The sequence below is a fragment of the Euleptes europaea genome, chromosome 1 (assembly GCF_029931775.1).
Source record: "Euleptes europaea isolate rEulEur1 chromosome 1, rEulEur1.hap1, whole genome shotgun sequence".
In the NCBI taxonomy this organism is placed as follows: Eukaryota; Metazoa; Chordata; class Lepidosauria; order Squamata; family Sphaerodactylidae; genus Euleptes; species Euleptes europaea.
Genome location: NC_079312.1, coordinates 12,584,445 through 12,609,366, shown reverse-complemented (window position 1 = coordinate 12,609,366; position 24,922 = coordinate 12,584,445). Strand labels below are relative to the sequence as shown.

Sequence of the window (24,922 nt, the reverse complement as noted above, 5' to 3'; positions counted from 1 at the left end):
TTAGTTCTGCTAACTTATGCCATGGAGGGAAGGCAGCATGGTACAGCCCAATCTTGTCAGATCTCGGAAGCTAAGCAGGGTCAGCCCCTGGTTAGTATTTGGATGGGAGACCACCAAGGAACACTAGGGTTGCTGTGCAGAGGAAGGCACTGGCAAACCACCTGTTAGTCTCTTGCCTTGAAAACCCCATAAGGGGTCCCCATGTCGGCTGCGACTTGACGGCACTTTACACACACACAACTTATGCCATAAGCAGTTCCTGTCGATGGAATCAAACAAGCCAATTCAACAAATGCTACATATAGGATTTTCGTTGGACCATTTATACCTGAGAAAGCCAGGGTCTGTGGGGCCTGAAAACGATCAACCATAAGACAGCCCTTTCTAAATCCCACCTGATACAGATATATAATATGGTTCTCACCCACCCATTCTTCTAATTTAAGGAGCAAATCTTGACTATATAATTTTGCTGCTTGCTGAGCAGACTTACAGTGCATTCCTAAGGACAGTTACTCTGGTCTAAGTAACTCTGGAGTAACTCCTCTTAGGAATGTTATTGGCCTATAGTTCTATGGATCAGTTTTGCCCCATTTCTTATGGACAGGGACAACTTACAGGCAGAAGGAATTGAACATGTTTTATTTATACGTGAAAAGACTTTAGCCAACACGGAACCACCATGCTGGAATAACTTTATACAAATCTGGGGGAATCAAATATTCTCCAGGGTTTTTTTTCCAGTGCAAGCAAGGTAATCAAACTTCTAATTTCAGACTCCAAAACCGAACTCAGAACATCTTTCATTTGAAAATACAATTGAGGAGGATCTGTTCTCCCAATAATGCCACTCCGAATCACCCAGTTTCTTTCTTTTTCATCATGAGATGCTCCTTGTTGTTCAGATTGGGCCTCAGAACAATGATGTAGCATTTGGGAAGGAAGATGCAGCCCAGTAAGCCGGCACTGGAGGCCAAGATGGAGAAGATCTGCACGGCCACCATGTATTTCCCCTTTGTGCTCAGGTAGGTGGGCACAAAGGACACCCAAACGCTGCAGAAGACCAGCATGCTGAAGGTGATCAGCTTGGCTTCGTTGAATGAACCAGGCAGCTTCCTGGCCAGGAAAGCCACCGTGAAACAGATGGCAGCCAGGAAGCCCATGTAGCCAAGGGCCGTATAAAACATGGCGACGGACCCCTCGTTACACTGCAGTGTGATCTGTCCAGGCTGGGAGAGTGCGTCGGCGTCTGGGAAGGGGGGAGAGATTCCCAGCCAGATAGTGCAGATCCCTACTTGAAGGCCAGAACAGGAAATGACGATAGAGTTTGCCAAGCTCTTCCCTAGCCATTTCCTCATCGTGTTCCCTGGCTTCGTGGCCATGAAGGCCACCACCACCGTGATGGTTTTGGCCAACACGGAAGAGACGGCAATGGAGAAGATGATGCTGAAGGCAGTCTGTCGGAGGAGGCAGGTCACCTTCCCAGGCTGGCCAATGAAAAGGAAGGAGGAGAGGAAGGAGAGCAGGAGGGAGATGAGAAGAATGTAGGTGAGGTCTCGGTTATTGGCCTTGACAATTGGAGTCTCCAGAAATTTAAGGAAGATTCCTAAAACAATAGCTGTCGTTGCAGAACAGAAAAGGGCAAAGGAAGCCAAGATGGTCCCTAAAGTTTCTCCATAACTCAGGAAAACTATAATCTTGGGGACACAGTGCTCATTGTCCTCGTTTGGATGCTGACCTTCTGGACACTTGTCACAATGGCTGGAATCTGGAAAAAAAAACACTTAACTGGTTCCAAAAGTCCCATTTTCTTTTCTCCCCCTTTTTTTGCTCCCTATAATGATTTTTTAAACTAACTAGTCTGTTACAGTGTTATCATAAGCAGAGTTACACGCTACTAAATAGGGTTGCCAGGTCGCTCTATACCAGTGATGGCGAACCTTTTAGAGACCGAGTGCCCAAACTGCAACCCAAAACCCACTTATTTATCGCGAAGTGCCAACATGGCAATTTAACCTGAATACTGAGGTTTCCTCCCAGCTCGGCAAGGGGCTGCAGGGAGTCCAGGGAGGGGGGGGCTTTGAAGGGCTAGGCAGCGTGGAGCTCTTCAAAGCCTGGGCGGCGTGGAGTCCAGGGAAGGGGGGCGGCTTTGAAGGGCTAGGCAGCGCAGAGCCCTTCAAAGCCGGGCAGCGGGGAGTCCAGGGAAGGGGGGGCTTTGAACAGCTCCATGCTCCCTTCAAAGCCCCTGCTGCCCCCGCGCGTGCCCACAGAGATGGCTCGGCGTGCCGGACTTGGCACGCGTGCCATAGGTTCGCCAACACGGCTCTATACTAATTAGAGTGAAGTAGACACTTAATGTGCATTGGTGCTTTTGTGTATCAATCTGCTTGTCAGCAGCCATGGGCCTGCCCCATGCGAATGCATAAATGATACTGACTTTCCTTTGTTTCTCTGGTGAGTAACTCTGCACATCTTATTTGTGGGTTCTTTCACCCCCAGGTCTGTGTTTAGCTAAATAAAGAACTGTTGCTCTTTTTAACCTCCTCCTAGTTGTCTTCATTGGATTCTATAAGACAACCAGGGCACTTCATTATCAGGATGTGCGCTAAATTATAACCATATTACTGACCACTGAGGAAGGCCTTCTTAGGCCAAAATGCGTCTGGTCCTTTTATGGATCCTACTTTGGTCAATGTAAGATTGTACATCGCAGGTGTTCATGTTTGTATACATTGAATGTGAGAGTCTTGCCTATGCTAGAGGCCTTATGTGTTTAACTTGAATGTGCGCCATTAAAATGTATATATTTGTAATTTTAGCATTTTTCAGCTCAATCTCTTCGGTTTGGAATCCTCACTAGGGCTGCCAGGTCCCTCTTCGCCACCAGCAGGAGTTTGGGGTGGAGCCTGAGGAGGGTGGGGTTTGAGGAGGGGAGGGACTTCAATGCCATAGAGTCCAATTGCCAAAGAGGCCATTTTCTCCAGGGGAACTGATCTCTATCAGCTGGAATAGCAGGAGATCTCTCGATCTCCAGGAGATCTCCAGCTAGTACCTGCAGTGGGCGGTTGTAATAGCAGGAGCTCTCCAGCTAGTACCTAGAGGTTTACAACCCTACTCCTCACTCACTTAATGTGACAAGCTAGGATCCTGTAGACCCGAGTTTATATTCTCCATTTGCATGGAAGCTCACTGGGTGACCGTGGGCCTGTTGCTCTCTTGGCCTAAACTGGCTCACAGGGTGTTGCTTTGACAATGAAATGGCGAAGAGGAGAATGATGCTGTTTTGGGTGCCACTGGTGAGAAAAGCAGGGTACACATAACTATGTCTTTTGCACAGCTTTGAGCAAAATCTCTACGCAACTACTTTTTTCCTGCACTCCTAAGGCTGCTATTGCTTTGTACCTGTCTGAGTCGAAATGGCCCCTTCGCCACATGGCAAGCAATCATAGCAGCAAATTGGCTGTCCTTCCGGGACCATCTTCCTATATCCAGGCAGGCAGCTTTCGGTGCATGTAGATCGGGGCCTCGTCTACAGGGCATTGAGAGAGTGAGAAATTCTTCAGAAGTTACATTGCTTATGGAAATGAAGGACCTAAGAATAGGGTTGCCAGGTCCCTCTTTGCCACCGGCGGGAGGTTTTTGGGGGGGAGCCTGTGGAGGGCGAGGTTTGGGGAGGGGAGGGGACTTCAATGCCACAGAGTCCAATGGCCAAAGCAGCCATTTTCTCCAGGTGAGCTGATCTCTATCGGCTAGAGATCAGTTGTAATAGCAGGAGATGTCCAGCTAGTTCCTGGAGGTTGCAATCCAAAAGCAGGCACCTCTGTGCTAGTACCGTAGGTTAGGAAAAATTGCACAGGAGTCTCCAAGTACAAAAGTATCAAAATGCTTATTGGTGTTTAAACATATAACATCTATAGAACACAGTGGGATACACAAACAAATCTTAGAGAATATATACAATATATACACGTGTAAGTTTGATGCAGTCTCTGTGCAATTCAATTCAAATTGGTGTTGAAATCTTCTGGGTATATATCTCTTAATTGATCTTCAACAAGTCCATGAATGGTACAATATTCCCCAAAAGATGCCTTTTTTTTTCTTTTCCCCAAGGAAAAAAAAGGCATTTTGGGGGGAATATTGTACCATTCATGGACTTGAAGATCAATTAAGAGATATATACCCAGAAGATTTCAACACCAATTTGAATTGAATTGCATAGAGATTGCATCAAACTTACACGTGTATATATTGTATATATTCTTTAATAGTACCTGGAGGTTGGCAACCCTATGTAAGAATCATTGGTCTTGATCCACAAAACCACATTACTGCTAGGGTTGCCAGGTCCCTCTTCGCCACCAGCGGGAGGTTTTTGGGGTGGGGCCAGAGGTGGATGGGGTTTGAGGAAGGGAGAGACTTCAATGCCATAGAGTCTAATTTAGGGTTGCGAGATCCCTCTTTGCCTCCGGGGGGAGGTTTTGGGGGTGGAGCCTAAAGAGGGTGGGGATTGGGTAGGGGAGGGACTCCAACACCATAGAGTCCAATTGCCAAAGTGGCCATTTTCTCCAGGGGAACTGATCTCTATCAGCTGAAGATCAGCTGAACTAGCAGGAGATCTCCAGTTAGTACCTGGAGGTTGGCAACCCTATTTGTTCTATTGACCTATTTACAAACCATATGCTATCCCACCTGTATAGTCATGTAGTATTTTCCTCACACCATTGCTCCAAAGAGCATAGGGGGAATACATAGCTCTCCATCACTCCATTTTATCCTGTCACCAACCCTATGAAGCCGATTCGGGCGTAATTAGATGCGATGGCATCCTTGGGTCTGGCCAGGGCCACCGCTGCCGTTTCAAAATCTAAAGTGGGGGATTTAAAAAAAATACGCCACGAGGGCCTGATCCTGATCAGGCTTGCAGCATGGCAGGATGAGACACTCTTGTGGCCACCCACATTTATTTAAGTACCAAAATGGCCCCACCTGCAGCTGTTTTGGTGCTTGAAAAGGGGCAGGGGACGACAAGAACACCTTGCCCCATTGGGCTGCAGAAGTCCCCTGATGGTGGCATTCTTGAGTCAGACCCAGGGATACCTAGGGTGGCCAGGTCCCTCTTCGCCACCGGCGGGAGGTTTTTAGGGGGGAGCCTAAGGAGGGTGCTGTGTGGGGAGGGGAGGGACTTCGATGGCGTAGAGTCCAATTGCCAAAGTGGCCCTTTTCTCCAGGGGAACTGATCTCTGTCGGCTGGAGATCAGTTGTAACAGCAGGAGATCTCCAGATCTGGCAACCCTAACTCCAAGAAGAAACGCATAAGATGGACACAAAAATACAAAGAAATGTCTCACCTGATTAAACCAAGTAGGCCAGACAATGATGTTCTCCTGAATGTTCAGCTCTAGGCCTGAAGGAGCCTGGGTCTCGAGACGCCCAACTTTCACCCTTACGGCAGAGCCATTAGGGAAGATGAGCACATTCACAATATCGTAGTCTGCTACTAACTCCCCATCCTCATTAAAATGCACGTCGTTCATGGTTGTAGTGTTGAAGTGGACGTTTCTCAGGAAAGGATGAAGCTGGAATGAGAATTTCAAGGTCAGCGTCAGGTGCAACCTTCCTCTTCCGTTCATTCCAGTTTAAAAAAAAAAGACTTCACTAGAAAAACCAGCAGTTAGGACTGCAGTGAAGAGACAATTCGTTTGGCATTTGGTGGGAGGTTATAATAAGCCAATACATAAAGAAATGCTCTGCCTACCTCTTTGTCCCTGGGTACAATTCCAAATTGTTCTATTGACCTATTTACAAATTCAATTCAAAATTGAATTTCGAAATACAATTCAAAATTGTACCCAATTCAAAAATAAGAGCCCCGTGGCGCAGAGTGGTAAGCTGCAGTACTGCAGTCCAAGCTCTGCTCACGACCGGAGTTCGATCCTGACGGAAGTCGGTTTCAGATAGCCGGCTCAAGGTTGACTCAGCCTTCCATCCTTCCGAGGTCGGTAAAATGAGTACCCAGCTTGCTGGGGGGAAAGGGAAGATGACTGGGGAAGGCACTGGCAAACCACCCCGCAAACAAAGTCTCCCTAGAAAACGTCGGGATGTGACATCACCCCATGGGTCAGGAATGATCCGGTGCTTGCACAGGGGACCTTTACCTTTACCTTTTACCTTTACAATTCAAAATGCTGATTTATTGTGACCCGTTTAATTTTTGTTTAATCTTGCCCGTCGGTCAAAGATTTCCAGGGGAGTTTGCAAACACAGTACAATTAAGTCATGAAAAATTCATTCATTATGACCAACAACAACAAGAAAACAAAGCACAGCAAAATTATATCCTTAGGGTTGCCAACCTCCAGGTACTAGCTGGAGATCTCCTGCTGTTACAACTGATCTCCAGCTGATAGAGATCAGTTCCCCTGGAGAAAATGGCCGCTTGGGCCATTGGACTCTATGGCGTTGAAGTCCCTCCCCTCCCCAAACCCTGCTCTTCTCAGGCTCCGCCCCAAAAATATTCAGGTATTTTCCAAACCGGAGCTGGCAACCCTATATAACAACAAAAATGTATCACAATGAAAACCCTAATAAGGCAGACTAAAATAGTAAAAAGCCATAGATGTGAAAGGTTGCAATTAAAAGAAGGGTTTTTAAACATTTACAAATAGGTACAATGGCTCCAAGAAGTTATGCAGCTGCTGGTGAGGTGTGTGTTGTGTGTGTTAAGTGCCGTCCAGTCGCTTCCGACTCATGGCGACCCTATGAATGAAAGTCCTCCAAAATGTTCTGTCTTTGACAGCCTTGCTCAGATCTTGCAAATTGAAGGCTGTGGCTTCCTTTACTGAGTCCATCCATCTCTTGTTGGGTCTGCCTCTTTTCCTGCTGCCCTCCACTTTTCCTAGCATGACTGTCTTTTCCAGTGACTCTTGTCATCTCATGGCGTGACCAAAATATGATAGCCGCAGTTTAGTCATTTTAGCCTCTAGGGTCAGTTCAGGCTTAATTTGATCTGTAACCCACTGGTTTGTTTTTTTGGCAGTCCACGGAATCCGTAACACTCTCCTCCAACACCACATTTCAAAGGAGCTGGCGAGGTACAGGCTGGATATTAGGAACACATTTTTTTACAGTAAGAGTTTTTCAGCAGTGGAATTGGCTGCCTAGGGAGGGTGGTGAGCTCCCCTTCTCTGGCAGTCTTCAAGCAGCAGCTGCACAAACACTTCTCTGGGATGCTCTAGGCTGATTCTGCACTGAGCAGGGGGTTGGACTAGATGGCCTCTAGGGACCCTTCCAACTCTATGATTCTGTGCTGAGCTTGTTGGAGGAAGACCAGGATAAACAGGTTCTTCCTAAACACTAAATAAAGACATAGGAATGGAGGAGAATAGTACCTCAACTAGGAAAAAATCCATACCGTTGTAATTAGGCAGAAGCCCCTCTTACCTGCCATGGCTGTATACTGTGATGATCCAATCTGCCCGTAGTCATTTTATGTTTGTACCCAGACAAATGCACCCTGTGTAAGGCGTATGCCACAATATAGACAGCATTATAAATAATGTAGCTTTCTGCAAAGATTTTCTTTTCAAGCCAGGATGGGGAGGAGCTTTTCCCCACGCATCTGTTCCAAGTCTTCTGTGGCCATTTTGAGATGGGAGTCCCATCAGATACAAGGTCGTAGCAATGAAATATTTCTGACCAAATGCGTCTAAGGGGGGCTTCATCTCGAATCAAGAAAAGCTCCTGGGCTTTTAAGCCGTCGCTCGTTCTGATCACGAAGGACAAGGCACCGTGAAAGTGTCTGACATCCCAGTTGACAAAGGTTGTGCTCAAGCTGGAGCCCCACAGCGTGGTTGTGACCCAAACTTTCCCCACAGGGGCACTCATTTGCCTATCAAATCGGGCCAGGATGACCATCAAAACAAACATGGAATAAGGGCCCCCATAATAAATGAAGACGTTGGCTTTCCTCTGCATCAGTTCTGCTTGATATTTCTGCACCGTTTCAGATTTGCTGATGGAGATAACAGTCCCTGCTGTAGGAATCCTCCACACGAAGGCGACACAATTTCCACTTCTAGTAATCATCACTGTCAAGGTGTTCACAAACCAATCTCCGTCTTCATTAACTGGAGCAGCTAGGCTGACCCACGTCCACCTGAAATGCAGGAGCAGCTCAACTATCCCCATGAACTGGGACTCTTCCTTCGGGCTCATCCAGTATGAAGAAGGGAACCGAGCTTCATCGCTGACAATGTTGTTTGCCAAACCGTAGGTGAGCTAGTAACGAAAGGCACTGATGTTTCACAATGGAAATAATGTTCAGAAATTCGCAGACATAAAATGCAGGGCCAGCATCATAGTAGGGCAGTTACCAAGGCCCATGTCTTTGAGAGAGGCCACCGTTGTGTAGCGAGAGTGCCCCACTGCCCGTATTCAGGAGCAGTTCTTCACCCCAGCCAGAAGAGGTGGGTCCATGGTTCAGCAGCTGAGCACCTGCTTTGTAGACAGAAGATGCCAGGTTCAATACCCAGCATCCCCAGTTAAAAGGATCAGGTAGTTAGTGGTATAGAACGCCTCTACCAGAGACCATGAAGAGCTGTTGCCAGTCTGAGAAGATAACGCTAACCTTGTAGACCAAATGTCTGACTTGGTTGAAGGCAGATTCATATGATATGATCAAAGCACAATAAGGGGATGTAGCTGACGCACCGCTGGGAGGAGACGATACTGCAGTCTGTGCCCATCTTTTCTTCCTGGACCCATATTGCCACTGGACCCATATTGCCACTGGTATGTTCCACTACCTTTGGTAGTGCCCCTAGTGTTAGGCCTTGGCTTGCTCCTGACTGGGACAGAAAGACCTGGTAGTGAAGCCTGGTGTTACTCTGGTAGTGTTAGTCTGTAGAGTGCCGGTTACATGGAGGATAGTATTTTAATAATAAACCATAACATTAATAATTATTATCCTCATAATTTATGAATTTGCCTTCCGTTCTTTCTACCGCATGAAGACATGAATTGGTCCCTCTAGCTTCAGATTGTCTGCTCTGACTTGCGGCAGCTCTCCAGGGTCTCTTTTGCATCATCTACCACCTGATCCTTTCTTCTGGACATGCTGGGGAGCGAACCTGGGACCTTCTGTGTACAAAGCTCTACCGCTCCACCATACTCCCTCTATAGAGTTTTCCCTCAGTTTAGGCTCAAGGAACTAAAATTGCACTGGGGACCTGATGTCCAATGGTGGTTGTATCTCCGTACTAGGGACTGAGCCCTGGACCTTTGGCTTGCAAAGCAGATGCTCTATCACTGACCCCTGACCCCATTTGACCATCCCAAATTGACAGCGGTTATGGCACACTTTGGTCTCAGACTTGCTCTGCCTTCTTCCCAAAGCCGCACATACCTGAGGGATTTTGTAAAGGCTCAAGATGGATGCCATGTGAAAGAAGACCTGGTTGTCGCCCCCCTGAATGACAGCCAGGGGCTTCTTCTGCCTTCCACACACATAGTTGGGGAAAACCAAGTGTTCTTGCCCGGTGCAAAGGAGGTCTACGGTGGCCTTGGTAACTATCCTTGCAGTTTGATAGTTTTCATAGATGTTGTAGCCAAGAGTGATGTTAGGTAAGAGTCTGGGATTCTCATTGATCTCATTAACGGCAGACAAGATGGCCAACGTGTGCTGGTAGTTCCTTTCAAAGAATCTGCAACATAAATTCAGTGGCATTTCACAAGGTTACCTTCTGGCGAATTAAACGGGGTATCAAAGTTTTGCTTGTTCAAGAGACACCATTCTGTGACGTGGTCTGTCTCTCTCTCTGGTGGTCTCTCTCTCCCTCTCCTGCTTCCAGTTCCTCCTCAAAATCCACTTTTCCTCTGAAACATTTGGTACAGCCCCTGAATCTTCCCTCCAGAAATTAAACCAAAGTCCACATAAATGAACTGAATCCATTTCCGTCCCTTCCCTTGACAGTCGCCCGTCTTTCTCCCACTGTTGCCTTCCTCACATTGTTGGTATCAGTGGCGGGAGGGTGGGAAACATGCTGAGGACCACCCCTGATGTGAAATAATTGTGGGTTTTTCTCACTCTGCAAACTTCACACCTCAGTAGAGTGGAGAATGGAAACTTTATTACTTTATGGTAATAGATGCCTGCCCTGACCTGGATGGCCCAGGCTAGCCTGATCTCGTCAGATCTCAGAAGCTAAACAGGGTCAGCCCTGGTTAGTATTTGGATGGGAGACCACCAAGGAGTATCAGGGTTGCTGTGCAGAGGAAGGCACTGGCAAACCACCTGTTAGTCTCTTGCCATGAAAACCCCAAAAGGGGTTGCCATAAGTCGGCTGCGACTTGAAAGCACTTTATACACACACATACAATAGATGCTAAGCTCTCACCAAATCCAAGGGACAATTTGCTCACTCTATTCACACACTCTATTCACACACTCTTTGTTAACAGCCCCCCCTTACCTCTTTGTACTCTATTTGTCTCCAGTTCTCATGTAATAACACCATGAGAAGGTGAGACAGTGGAGGGTAAAGTATTTAGGCCCCCATACCAACCACAGATCAGATCAGTGGGGGCAGATCAGTGGACCCCATGGAATTGTTCAGGACGATTTCTGACCGCAGGGCATTATTTTCTCACCTCTTCCTGCTGCAGCCTAACATACCACCCCCACAATACATTTCTGCTAATCGGGGGCAGGGAACCCCCCTCCCAGGAACAGCATTTCAGGGGGTCATCATTTGCTTTAGTGCGGAGGAGGTGAGAAGGTTTCACTCTGCAGGTAGAAATTGTTCCATCCCCAGAGAGGCACCTGGGGTCCCTTTTCGCCACCTGCAGGAGGTTTTTGGGGTGGAGCCTGAGGAGAGCAGGGTTTGGGGAGGGGAGGGACTTCAACGCCATAGAGTCCAATTGCCCCAGCGGCCATTTTCTCCAGGGGAACTGATCTCTATCAGCTGGAGATCAGTTGTAATAGCAGGAGATCTTCAGGTGGTACCTGGAGGTTGGCACCATTGGATCAAAGTCAGGGGATCCAGGTAAAATTTGGCCCAAAATCCAAGCAACTGTAACAGGTGGTGAATTTTTACACACTGCTCATGCGGAGCCATACAAGACAGGAGTCACCTTTCTTTCGTAAAAGAGAATGGCTGGAGACGGACAATACTTGAAAGCAGTACAAGAGAAATGTCCTGTTCTCACACTCATTTGATTAGTTCCATCTCTATTCCAACTGGTTTTAAAGGGTTTCTTTTTATCACTATTAAAACAAGCTTCGTATACCAAGCAAACAGTACAACAATTGGTTCTTGTAGGTTATCCGGGCTGTGTAACCGTGGTCTTGGAAACCATGGTCTACCGGAAACCAACTCACACAGATCGCTACGTACACAAAAACTCCAACCACCACCCCCGACAGAAAAGAGGAATAATCAAAACATTAATGGACCGTGCAAGACGGATCTGTGAACCACAGTTTCTCAAGGAAGAAACTAATCATTTAAATCACGCACTGCTAGCAAACGGCTATTCCAAGAATGAAATCAGAAGGGCCATTAAACCAAACAAAAATCAGAAAACTCAGGAAAAACAGTCCCCCATAGGAAAGGTATTCTTGCCATTTATTAAAGTCACTGATAGGATGGAGAAACTTTTGAAAAAACATAACCTACAAACAGTGTTTAAACCAACCAAGAAAATACAACAAATGCTACGATCAGCAAAAGACAAAAGAGACCCCCTCACCTCTGCAGGAGTATATCGTATACCTTGCAGCTGTGGAGAAGTTTACATCGGGACCACAAAACGCAGCATACAAACAAGGATAAAAGAACACGAAAGATACTGCAGACTTGGCCAACCTGAGAAATCAGCAGTGGCTGAACATGGACTGACACAAACAGGACACAGGGTCTTATTCCAAGACACTGAAAGACTGGACAATTCTACCACCTATTTTGTCAGATTGCACAGAGAAGCCATTGAAATTCATAAACATCAACACAACTTTAACAGAAAAGAAGAGAGTTTAAGAATGAATAAGGCTTGGCTTCCTGCCCTGAAAAACCTCCAGACTAACAAAGGCTACAGTCAACAATAGCCATGCAGATTTCACACATTACCAGATCATTTCAGGATACAATGCTTCCATATTAACATACCACACTCTCATTAGTACATTATCTTGATACTTACAGGACAATGATTAGCACATTACGTCTGCAGGACAGTACTCAGCTCAAACCCAACCCCTCTCTGACTCTTCCTACACACTTGACACTGTCCTTCAGTGTGACTCCTCTGAAGATGCCTGCCACAGCTGCGGGCGAAACGTCAGGAAAGAAAATTCCAAGACCGCAGTCACACAGCCCGGATAACCTACAAGAACCAATGAACTCTGACCGTGAAAGCCTTCGACAATATTTAGTACAACAATTCTTAACAATGGTGATAAAATTTTGAAAAACAGTTAAACAGCAGTACTATTGATTCCCATTGATAGGGCTCTTGTTGATGTAGGAAAGGCTAGGGGAACTACATTTTAATCCATCAAGAGAAATATGCCTGCAATCCATGTCTCCCCTCCCCCCAGGATAAGGAACCCTTGATATACTTAGGACTGAACTAGTCATAAGTGCAAGACATTTGAGAACAGATTTTGGATCAACCTAAAAAAAAAAAAAAGAGCTGTAGGGCCATGGTATGTGGGGGGTGTAATTACCCCCTCCTGCACTGCATTCCTGATTTTAAGCTCCCCCCTCCCCCCAACAACTCTTATCTGTCGTGTAGGGGAATATATACAGGTAGCATGTTGTTTCCTGTACATAAGAACATAAGAAAAGCCCTGCTGGATCAGACCAAGGCCCATCAAGTCCAGCAGTCTGTTCACACAGTAGCCAACCAGGTGCCTCTAGGAAGCCACAAACAAGACGACGGCAGTAGCACCATCCTGCCTGTGTTCCACCGCACCCAAAATAATAGGCCTGCTCCTCTGATACTAGAGAGAATAGGTATGCAGCATGACCAGTATCCATTCTAACTAATAGCCATAAATACCCCTTTCCTCCATGAATATGTCCACTCCCCTCTTAAAGCCCTCCAAGCTGGCAGCCATCACCACATCCTGGGGCAGGGAGTTCCACAAATTAACTATGCGTTGTGTGAAAAAATACTTCCTTTTATCTGTTTTGAATCTCTCACCCTCCAGCTTCAGCAGATGCCCCCGCGTTCTAGTATTATGGGAGAAGGAGAAAATCTTCTCCCTGTCCACTCTCTCCAAACCATGCATAATTTTATAGACCTCTATCATGTCTCCCCTCAGCCGCCTTCTTTCCAAGCTAAACAGCCCTAAGCGTCTTAACCGCTCCCCATAGGACAGTTGCTCTAGTCCCCTAATCATTTTGGTTGCTCTTTTCTGCTCCTTCTCAAGCTTTGTAATATCCTTTTTTAGGTGTGGTGACCAGAACTGTACACAGTATTCCAAGTGTGGTCTCACCATAGATTTGTACAAGGGCAGTATGCTATCAGCAGTTTTATTCTCAATTCCTTGTCTAATTATGGCCAGCATGGGATTTGCCTTTTTCACAGCAGGATTAGCTTTTTTACTGTAGGATTGGCTTTTATACTTGATAATCTTGGGTAATGGTGTGGTTCTATGTAATGCACATCAGTTATATGATGGTTGGTTTTTCCTCTCTGCCAATATGACTTTTTTAAAGCTAAAAGCACCTGATGAAATGTGGCTCTATTCTACAAACGCTTCTGCCACAATTAATCTGTTAGTCTTTCAGGGTCCTCAATAGCCCTGCTTTCCTTGGGCGTCTTGTAGGATTTACTACATGAAACCATCAACCTTGGTCTGAAAAACTGAGATTACTCTGTTTAGAAATATCTCATCTTTGAAAAGCTGGGGGCTTGGTGGGACCTGTTTTAGTTCAAAATGACACCCAGTTCTTTGTAACTTTAATTCTGACATGCAGTGGTACCATTGGGGCTGGAGCGTTTCTTTGGAAACAGTTATTTCTCAAGATTCGAGGTTCCCCTTAAACCCGTCTTGGGACTGGATTGTGATGACAATCATAAATGTAGCATGTTCGTATAATAAAGTGTTTTGATCTTTTTACTGCCTAGCCTTTCCGATGGTCAGGGAATATTCTCTCTCTGTATTTACAAAACCCTGACCCGAATGGCCCAGGCTAACCCAATCGCATCAGATCTCAGAAACTAAGCAGGGTCAGCCCTGGGTAGTAATTGGATGGGAGTCCACGAAGGAACTCAAGGATCGCTACACATAGGAAGGCAATGGCAAACCACCTCTCTTTTTCTCTTGCCTAGACAACCCTATGGGGTTGCAACAAGTTGTCTTTCCACCACACACACACACAAACACTATTTACAAAAAAAAACCTGCCAGAGATCCGAACACCAGTAGGAACCTGCCAGTAGGCTGGACTTCAATGGACGTAGAAGGATGTAACTCTGCTGAATATGGCATTATGCATCTCCTCCATGTGAGGAAGAATACCATCAAGGGGTATCTTGAACTCATCTTGCTATCAGCCTTGACATTATCATCCTGATCTTCCTCCTCTGTCTTCCCCCCTGCACAATCGGGATCCAGTGCATCTTGACTAGCGTGAGCTACTTTGGGGCACAGTTATTGGTAAAATGGGATTTAAATATCATAATAGCTCTCAAAACTCAAGAAACCAGTTCACTAGAGACAAGAACAAAATGTATGCAACTTGCTCAGTCATGAATCTGTCATGCTACCATTATGCTTGCATTACCATTATCCCTGCATTGTGCAGGGGGTTGGACTAGATGACCCTAGTGGTCCCTTCCAACTCTATGATTCTATGATCTGTCTGCAGGTACTATCAATATTGCCATTACCGTCCTGATCTTCCTCTTCTGTGCCCCCCTAGGGTCCAGTGTATCTTGACTGAAGTGAGCTGCTGTGGGACACAGCTATCAGTATGATAGGATTTACATATATCACAATTGCTCTCAAAACACAACTTTCTCAGTGATGAATCTATCATGCCACCGCTATCTGTCTCCAAATGGCTCAGATGGTCCCCTGATGGTTCAGTTGTTCCCTCCTCATTTACCTGTTTGATCTGGGGGGATCAGAGTCAACCGCTATCCAGAAGCTTACTGAACATTTTCGCTAACCGAGAGTGGAACTGAGCCGAATGCAGCTTGATAATACACCGAACCAATACTTACGGATAATAGTCATGCATTGGATGACTTTCGAAGCTGAAACTCAGGTGGAAACCAGTCTTTGAAGGGATGACCGCTGCAAGAAGATAGTCCCCTGGCCTGAAATAATTATTTGGGTAGTAGGTGTATCTATCATCCCAGCTTATGTTCCCACAAGTCAAGTGAGGCAAAGACAACAGTAAGAACAGTACCAGCAACATCATCATCCTGGCTAGAATTAGCCACCCTCCTCCAATCAAATTTCACAACTAGTCACAACTACATTTACTGACTACGTTCAGCTCTCGTTTTCCTTCCTTGGCCCTAAATATCCTGTAAGCTCCGAGTCCTCCAGTGGTTTCACAGCCGGGCAATGACCCGACTCAGATCTACCTGCTTAGCTTCGGCAAAGTTGCTGCATCTTGGGTCATCCTACCTTGGCTAACGTTACCACAAGCCTGACTCTGAATTCTGTGCCCGGAGGAAATGCTATCAGGCATTATGTAGACACAGCCTCCCATCTAGCCTACATTTTGGCACCTTTTCCCTCCCCCCCCTCTTATTTTCATAGCATGCCTTTTATTATTTCAAATGATGCACGAAATCAGCAATTTTGACACTGCCTTCCTCTGGTTTTGTTGTGGATTTCCAAAGTGAGCTAAAGGGGTGTTTATCAGCAGAAGGGAACCGAACCAATGATTTTGCAAACTGCAGGAGAAATAATTACATCCCCAAAGTCCCCAGACTCCCTCTGTGGTCTGCAGCACCAGCTGGCAAATACACCTTTGCAAAAAATTTGCTCTCTGATGCCACAGCTTGCTCAGATCTCTAGGGAGGAAACTTAGTTTAGAACACTGGTTCCCAACCGGAGGTCAGCGGACCCCCAGGGGTCTGCGAGAACTAAATTAAGGTCCACAAAACAAAGTTATAAACCCATAATAAATTAATATTTTCAATTAAAAGTTCTCTATTAAAAATATTCAAATATTATTCTAAGTTTAATGTTTAACTAACAGTTATAATTAAAGTTTATTTTCAAATTCTTGGAATTTTTATTTTGAACCTTGGGGTCCCTGCACCGAACAAAAAAGTCCTAGTGGTCCTTGGTCAAAAAAAGGTTGGGAACCACTGGTTTAGAAGAACCCAGGAAGACAAATTCCAGGTGGATGATACTACTTTGGAGGCAGAATACTGCATTATCTGGCGGAGATAATCCATTTTGAGAATACTGCATTATCGCCACCAGATTCTACACTGCCAGTTTTGAAAAGTGTATATTAGGTTAGGCCACTGATTTTTATGGGGGGGGGGCATACACCCTCCTGGTGGGGCATTCAGAGACGGGGGCCACTGGGGATTTTAGGCAGCTCCTTCTTTGCACTTGCAATAGCTTCTGAGACCTTAGTAGGAGTTTTCTCCTCTGCACTGAGGATGAAATTAAGGGTGGATTGGGCGTTAACCGCAATGGGACAACTCCTGCTTGGCTGCTACCCTTCTGTCCCTTGGCAACAGCCTGCACTGGAAGGCTTCCTCTTGGTGTACTTCCTATCAATGCTTTTAATAAAGTTCTCAAAGCTAATTGTGTGTGTGTGTGTGTGTGTGTGTGTGTGTGTGTGTGTGTGTGTGTGTGTGTGTGTGTGTGAAGTGCAGTCAAGTCGCAGACAACATATGGCGACCCCTTTTTGGGGTTTTCATGGCAAGAGACTAACAGAGGTGGTTTGCCAGTGCCTTCCTCTGCACAGCAACCCTGGTCTTCCTGGGTGGTCTCCCATCCAAATACTAACCAGGGCTGACCCTGCTTAGCTTCTGAGATCTGACTAGATCAGGCTAGCCTGGGCCATCCAGGTCAAGGCCAAAGCTAATAAGGAACAGTTTTATTTAACAGTGATACACTGGTTATCTAGTTCAGGGGCCGCCAACATGGTGTCTATGGGGGCCGTGACGCAAGCGGACACTTTCCCTGATGCCCGGCAAGGGTTTTTAGAAAGCGGGCAGGGCCAGGTGGGGCTTTCTCAGCAAGGCCCCGGGCTGACTGTTGGGAGATTTGATTGGCTGTTTAGATTAATTTTTTTTAAATGTCGAGATCCTAGTAGATTTAAATTTTGTTCTACTAATACAGACCGACAAAGCCACCCTCCTGAAACTATGTTCATAATTTGCGTAAATTGAATGGCTATGGGAGAGTGTAACAGGAAGGTAGTTTGTTCAACTGGAGCAATGGTCCCCCGCTTTGTCGAGTGTGCGGACGCCTTTAGAAATCTGCATTGTAGGCACAGCTGTAAAATGGCTTTCACAAAAAGGCCGCTGCAGAGGGGGCCAGCCACAAAATGGCTTTCTCAGCTTTCCTTCAGTCACACAGTGAAGATCCTCGTGCTGGGGTGGCAGCTGCTGCCAAACGGCACTTCCGCTGCAGTATGGGTCACACCTCCTCTTCCCCCGTTTTGGGCCCACGCTTTACGATTGCACATTTACAGTATTTATTACCCAAGTGCTTTCTGGGCAGCAGCTGTTGGTTGCCCTTGGAATTTGTGTGTAACCTCCGCCGAGGCGGCTTTCTAGAGATGTTAATAAACTGTTTGCTGTGCGGGACATCTGAATATCCCATGAATATCCTCTAGAGCACTGGTTCCCAACCAGGGGTCCGTGGACCCCCAGGGGTCCGCGAGAACTAAATTAAGGTCCGCGAAACAAAGTTATAAACCCATAATAAATTAATATTTTCAATTAAAAGTTCTCTATTATAAAAATATATATTCAAATATTATTCTAAGTTTAATGTTTAACTAACAGTTATGATTAAAGTTTATTTTCAAATTCTCAGAATTTTTATTTTGATCCTTGGGGTCCCTGTACCGAACAAAAAAGTCCTAGTGGTCCCTGGTCAAAAGAAGGTTGGGAGCCACTGCTCTAGAGCCTCATCTGAAATAAGGGTATTACAGAGTGATGGTTGCCAACTAGGAAGGCTTTAAAAGGGGAGTGGGCAAATTCTTGGAGGACGGGGCTATCAATGGCTACTAGTCATGATGGTTATCTACTCCCTCCAGTACCAGAAGTGGTGTGCCTCTATCTATCACTTGCTTGGAAGCATGGGTAGGAGGATGCTGTTGCAGTGATCCTGCTCGTGGTCTTCCCTGAGACAACTTGTTGGCCACTGTGTGAACAGATAGCTGGACGGGATGGGACATTGGCCTGATCCTGCATGGCTCTTCTTCTTCTTTAATCAGCTCAATCGAGGTGGGGAGAGATGCACAGATATGAGAAAAGTAGAAAATTAGTTTTGAAACCACTTAGATTACATAGATACCATATGTATGGGAGGCTTATACCTGAAATGCCTCACCCTTCCCAAGACTGGAAACATGAAGCTGCCTTATACTGAATCAGACCCTTGGTCCATCAAGGACAGTATTGTCTACTTAGACCGGTAGTGACTCTCCAGGGTCTCAGGCAGAGGTCCTTCACATCACCTACTTGCCTAGTCCCTTTAACTGGAGATGCCGGGGATTGAACCTGGGACCTTCTGCATGCCAAGCAGAGGCTCTACCACTGAGCCACGGCATCTCTCAACATAACTTGAGAAGATTAAAAAACAAAACAGAAAAATATGAAGGAAGCCATGAATCCATTAGCAGGAAGTCATGAATCCATTAGCAGGACGCCTGGTTTTCAGTCTTCTTCCAGCAAATTATAGTCATTTCAGTTGATTCCTCTAGCTGTTCCAGAGACTTTTCCCAGCTGCTATAATCTGGTTGGAAACCATCAGGCAGCAGTTATTCATCTTTAGACCGTGGCTCCATCCTGACTCTTTCCATCTGAGGGTATGAATTTCACAGACCATGTTGATTCCTTGGTCCAGTTATCTCAGGACAAGCAGAATTTTCACTTCTGTTTTCTCAGCTGAGAAGAACCAAAGTTTCCAGACAACTTCTCCCATGTCAATAAAAATAAGCATTTGGATTTATGTGCTCAAAGCTGAGCCTTCTCAACCATGGGATGAAAGGGAAGAAATAGGAGGTAACCAGGTGTCCTCAAATCTGGCCAAAGATTTATCATCCCTGGTCCAAGATCAACCATGGAAAAAACAAGACTTGCATCATATTAACTGCACTGAGAAGCATGGCTATCTCGCTGTGATTTTGACAAAAAGGAAAACTGCCAAATGCATTTTATTTACTCATGCTCTCAAATCACAGAAGAAAACAACATTGAGGCAACAGATATGCAAAAGATACTGCTGTCCAAGCATGAAATGTCTGTTCGGTTTCTGCCCAAGAGAGTCAAAACTATCAAACACCCTAAAGATAAAACTGGCAACAAGTTATGAAGCAGATAAAAACGTGGAAAATCATGTTTTTTAAAATAATTTTAATTAGACATTTTAGGGTACAGAAGATAAAAATATGGAGGAAGGGAAGGGGAAAAGAGAGAAAAAATAAAATACATCTTTGCTTGCCCACCTCCGGTGCAAACGCAACCCTCACCCCCTTCTTAATTGAAGCCCCAATTTTTTTCTTAAATAAGAATTTCATCCAATGCTTTGGAAATACCACTACATTTGTTCAGTTATGTTTCATCGCTCATTTACTACTGTTAACGAATACATACACCATAAATTCAACCTTGACTATTAATTTTATTTCTAGCACTATCTAGCTTACTTTATGCCATTTTACCTAGCCAATGCGTTTTCTTAATTATCTCTAAGTAGTCATGCTTAATAGTAACCTGATAAGAGACAATAAACCACATGAGATCACGGGGGAAATTCAGAAGTGCTATTCATTACTCCTTTGACTAAGTCTGCAGAACCTTGGAAGACTGATCCAACGACAGTTCATAGAAAAGAAAAATAAGGATGCCGCAGAAAGAAGCCACTTTTCCTGGATCCAAAGTGTGAGCCACAATACTTGTGTGTATCGTTTTTCTTGCAGGTCATTGCTTTTCTCCATGCAGCTGCCTCTATCCGGAACCTCGCGCTTCAGACGGTAACTATAACCCCCCTGGGAACCTCATATCCTTGTGACCACCCCCTCAAACCTTTACTTTCTGAGTTCTGTATGTATTGGGAATCTTGTGTGTGTGCGCAACAAATTTGATTACTTTTAAGATGTCACACACGGAAGACTTCCTGTTCCGGTGGGGACGAAACGGGCGGGTACGTGTCCCTCGGCTCAGAGGCAAATAGAGGGGTTTTCCCCCTCATTTTCTCTATGCTGTAGGAACTTGTTTGTGGCTTCCTAGAGGCACCTGGTTGGCCACTGTGTGAACAGACTGCTGGACTTGATGGGCCTTGGTCTGATCCAGCAGGGCCTTTCTTATGTTCTTAACTTGAATGAAAGTAATTATATATGAATTCTTCAGAGACAATGGCCTTTCCATCTGTCATCTCGGCTGCCTCCCTCTTACTCCTCATAGGCTGCAACTAATGAGCATAAAGCATAGAGTTGAGCCCCAAGGACTTTGCTTCTAACCTTAGAGATTTATGGTATCAGCTAGCCTGCTGGGCTGTTATTTTTATGGTCTTGTATATTTAGAGGCTTATTTTTATGATTACTTTGAATAAAATCCTTAAAATTCATAAAAGCCTCTTTATTGGGAACCTTTTCCACTGGTGTGCTCATCTGGTGTAGAAATTCGGTCAAAGATACCCATGCCAGCCTCTTGCAAAGCTGTATCACTCTCCAGCTAATTTCCCCCACTAAAAGGAGACCTCTCTGCTTGGCATAACATCTGTGGTTGCAACAGACATATATATTGAAAAGATATATTGAAAAGATAGAATAATGCAATTCAAAAAGAAGTGAGCTATTAAAATGTAAATTTAAACAGTAAGCTCCATTTAAATTGTATGAATAGGAATGCTTGTTTTATGTTTGTGTACTGAAATAAAACTTTTAAAGCTCTAAAAAAGAAAAGAAAATGCAGTAGCTGCAGCTTTCCACAAAGATTGTAAGAGGCACTTTGAAGCTGAATTATAACATTCTTGTCAATCAACCCCATTTACCTTTATATCCCTAAAGGCTGTAAGAATTTTTTTAAAGGATATTGTAGCCCTAACAAATACAGAAGATGATTTCATAAATTGGGAATTGGTCTTCAAAGGGGAGGAAAGAAATTTAATCCTCAATATGACACCTTTTACTGATACAGTTAGAGTCAAGTTTCTTCCCGCTATAAAATTATGCCATTTATTTAGTAAGCCATTAATCACTCTCACCGCCATGATGAAAGATCCATTCACATGAAGATTACAGTGAGAGCTGTTTTTTATACCCTGCTTTCCCCAACAGTAAGGAGTCTAAAAGCAGCATACAATCACCTTACCTTCCCCTCCCCACAACAGGCCCCTTGTGAGGTAGATGAGACTGAGAGAGTTCTGAGAGAACTATGACTAGCCCAAGGTCACCCAGCATTCTTTATATGGAGAAGTGGGGACTCAAACCCAGTTCTCCAGATTACAGCCTGCCGCTTTTACCCACTACACCACGCTGGCTGAGAGCCATGAGAGTTTTTTGGAGAGTACAGAGAAAAAACATGTACCTTAGATCACCAGGTGGTGCTACATACTTTTGTTTGAGTCTGAAAAAAAGGAACGAGGGTGGAGGAACAGAAAGGAGGGAACTGGGAACAGAGATGAGCCTCATCAAAGAAAGCTACCATAAATCACATCATGGCCACTAACAGGCAAGGTGAGCCACTTTAAGTGGTACCTATGTGCTGAGATTTGGCGGCTATTCCTGTTTGAGTCTTGTGGTGTAAGGTAAGGCTTCTGCCCTGACTGAAGCCCTTTCCACATTCTAAGCATTTATATGGCTTCGCCCCTGTGTGCACCTGTTGATGTCTATTTAGGTGGCCTTTCCTAAAGAAGCTCCTCCCACACTCCATGCATTTATATCGCTTCTTCCCTGGGTGAACCTTTTGATGTTCGCTTAGGATGCCAATCTCAGAGAACCTCTTTCCACATTCTAAGCATTTATATGGCTTCGCCCCTGTATGAACCCTTTGATGTGAAGTTAGGTGGTCATTCCTAGAGAAGCTCCTCCCACACTCCATGCATTTATAAGGCTTCTCCCCTGTGTGAACCTTTTGATGTCTATTTAGGGTACCAATCTTAGTGAAGGTATTTCCACATTCCAAGCATTTATATGGCTTCTCCCCTGTGTGAGCCCTCTGATGTACAATTAGGTGGCTGTTGAAGGAGAAGCTACTCCCACACTCCAAGCATCTATATGGCTTCTCCCCTGTGTGAACCCTCTGATGCACAGTTAGGTGGCTATTCCCAGGGAAGCTCTTCCCACACTCCAAGCATGTATACGGTTTCCAGTATGTTTTCATTCTCTGATGTTTTTTCCTACTGGATTTGCAGCTGAACCCTTTTGCATTGACAGGACGATTATACCTTCTCTTTCTCATCTGTATTTTATCTGGTGCTGGGATCTCAGGCATCTCCCCACTTTGATGGGCAATCAATTCCTTCCTCTGCTTCTGTTTTGTTTCTTTCTTCCTTCTCTGCTGCCCCTTTGGCACCACTTGACCCCCAGAGTTTTCCTCTACTTTGACATCTTTATCTCTTTCCACAATCCTTCTTCCTGGTTCCTTCTCACCCCCCATCTCCCTGACATCTGCAACTGGAAAAGAGAGACAAAAATCAAAGACAAATGAAAAGGGTATAAATAGCACTGAGCAGATACAGTTGGTATTGAATGTTTTTTTCTACAGTGAGAGCTGCTGGCCTGGAAAAAAAACTTCAGCAATATATAACCACAAGCCAGGAAGTCTTTGAAAGACAGAAAGCATAAACCGGAGTAGGAGGAAGGGAATTCCTTGCCTCTGTAACCTAAAGTTGCTTGCTTCGGTTGCAGAGGAAGAACAGACACTTGGCTAACCAATAAAGTCACAGGGCTTTCTGGTTTTAATTTAGGAAGAACAGGGAGGGAGAATGTGGAAAACGCTTTTTTAAAACAATCTTGAATTTTATTGAAACAATTTTGGTTTACAGAAAAGAAACAAAATGGAAACACTTAAGTTTGGTGGTTGGAGCCATGGACAGACAAGACAGACCATTCAACAAATTTGAAAAATGCCCCAGGTTTGCAGAAAAATCTGACACACACTCACACAAAACATCGGGGGATTAATACCCACAGAATTGCTAGTTTAACCCTTGGTCAATAAAAGGCAGGGGGAGGGGCAGGGCTTTTTGTGCCTTTGATGGAGGACGAATCACATCCAGGCTTGGCAACAGATATCAGGTAACTTGCTACCAAGCAACTTGCTTGACTTACCCAGGCCAAGCTGCTAGCAACTATTCAATAGCAACTACACCACAAAAGCCAGTGTGGTGTAGTGGTTTGAGTTTCAGATTAGCATCTGGGAGATGCAGGTTCAAATCCCCACTCCGCCATGGAAGCTGGGTGACTTTGGGATGGAAAGAAGGGGGGAACGTTGCCTGCCCTTGTGGGAACCTCCCTAAGATTAAGGGTTCCCTTGAAAAAATTGTTAACGGCTGCCCATTACTCAGAGGAGTGCCCGAGAACTTGTAAACTGATCTGCTAAGAAGGGTTCCTTCTAATGTAGTACTAGATCAACAGAGAATTACAAGTGTATAGAGGTTAGGAACTTAAGCCCTTCCCCGACACTGATGTTGTGCCCTGTCAGGTCCATAAATAATAAAACTGCAATGTTTCCGAGCTGCTTCACAGCTCATGAAGTGGGCCTGGTACGTGTGACTGAGACCTGGGTGAGGGAGGACGAGAAAGTAGCCCTGAAAGTACTGTCGTTCCCCCCCCCCAAGGTTTTATGGTCCTTCATCAGTCCCGGACAAAGGGCTGGGGGGCAGGGGACGGCGATGCTCATTCGGGAGTCTTTCTCCTACAGGGCAATCCCTGCCCAAAGATCTCTGGCATAGATTGTATAGGCCTGGTGTGGGAAGTTGAGGAGTTCGGCTATGGTCTGGGTGTACTGGCCACCTAGCTGTTCTAGCTGGCTTATCAGCAGCCGGAGTCAGGATGCAGCATCTCTCGGGAACAGGGCTGGGGAAATTCAGAAGCAAAGTCAAACAGTCCAAGGTCAATAGGGAGCCAGAGGAGTTTCCAAAGCCAGTTATCAGTCCAAGGTCGGGTAAGTTCAGGAATCAAAAACAACGGGGTCAGCAGGTTACACGTGTGGTGAACAAGTTGCAACCATGCCCTGCAACTCCTTCCCGGGAGCTTTATAGCTGACGCGTGCCTCTAGGAATCATCCTGCCAACACTCTTCATCTGAGCTTCCCCCATGTAGCTTATACCTGGCCGCCAATCTCGCGCTGTGCCAGCATTCCCGTATCTCCGTGCGCAGTCTTCTGTGGCGGCCTTCCACGGGGGCTGGTGACCCTGGAGAGCTGGTGACAGGGTCTGGGGATGCTGCCTCTGGTAAAGGAGGTGCCTCTGGGCGGCCCAGTGGCCGCCCCTGCGAGAGTGCCTGGGCCTGGTCTTCCTCCGAGGAGTCCTCACTATCGTGGCGCGCCGGCTGGACCATGACATCAGCAGGACAACAGATACCCTGTTGAGCATGTTAGAGGTGGTATGAAGGCTGAGCCTTGGGAGTACCCCAGATTGATAGTTCTGGGAGACTTCAGTGTTCATGCTGATGGGGGCCTCTTCTCTGTTGGCTTCGGTCCCAGAGTCCTCCACGGCAGCACTCTCCCCAAGTTGTATTAGGGCCCCACTCAT

The 24,922-nt window shown here is 45.6% G+C and overlaps 1 protein-coding gene across 1 annotated transcript; it reads right to left on the bottom strand.

The window, feature by feature from the left end:
* Nucleotides 1–857: 857 nt before the first annotated feature.
* Nucleotides 858–24,922, bottom strand: LOC130493332 (vomeronasal type-2 receptor 116-like). Its single transcript, XM_056867049.1, has 7 exons — nt 24,499–24,922; nt 22,613–22,841; nt 9,407–9,704; nt 7,672–8,280; nt 5,352–5,579; nt 3,403–3,529; nt 858–1,768 (listed from the first exon to the last, which is right to left on the bottom strand). Exons 1-7 carry the CDS (start codon nt 24,920–24,922, stop codon nt 858–860), a joined length of 2,826 nt encoding a protein of 941 aa, XP_056723027.1.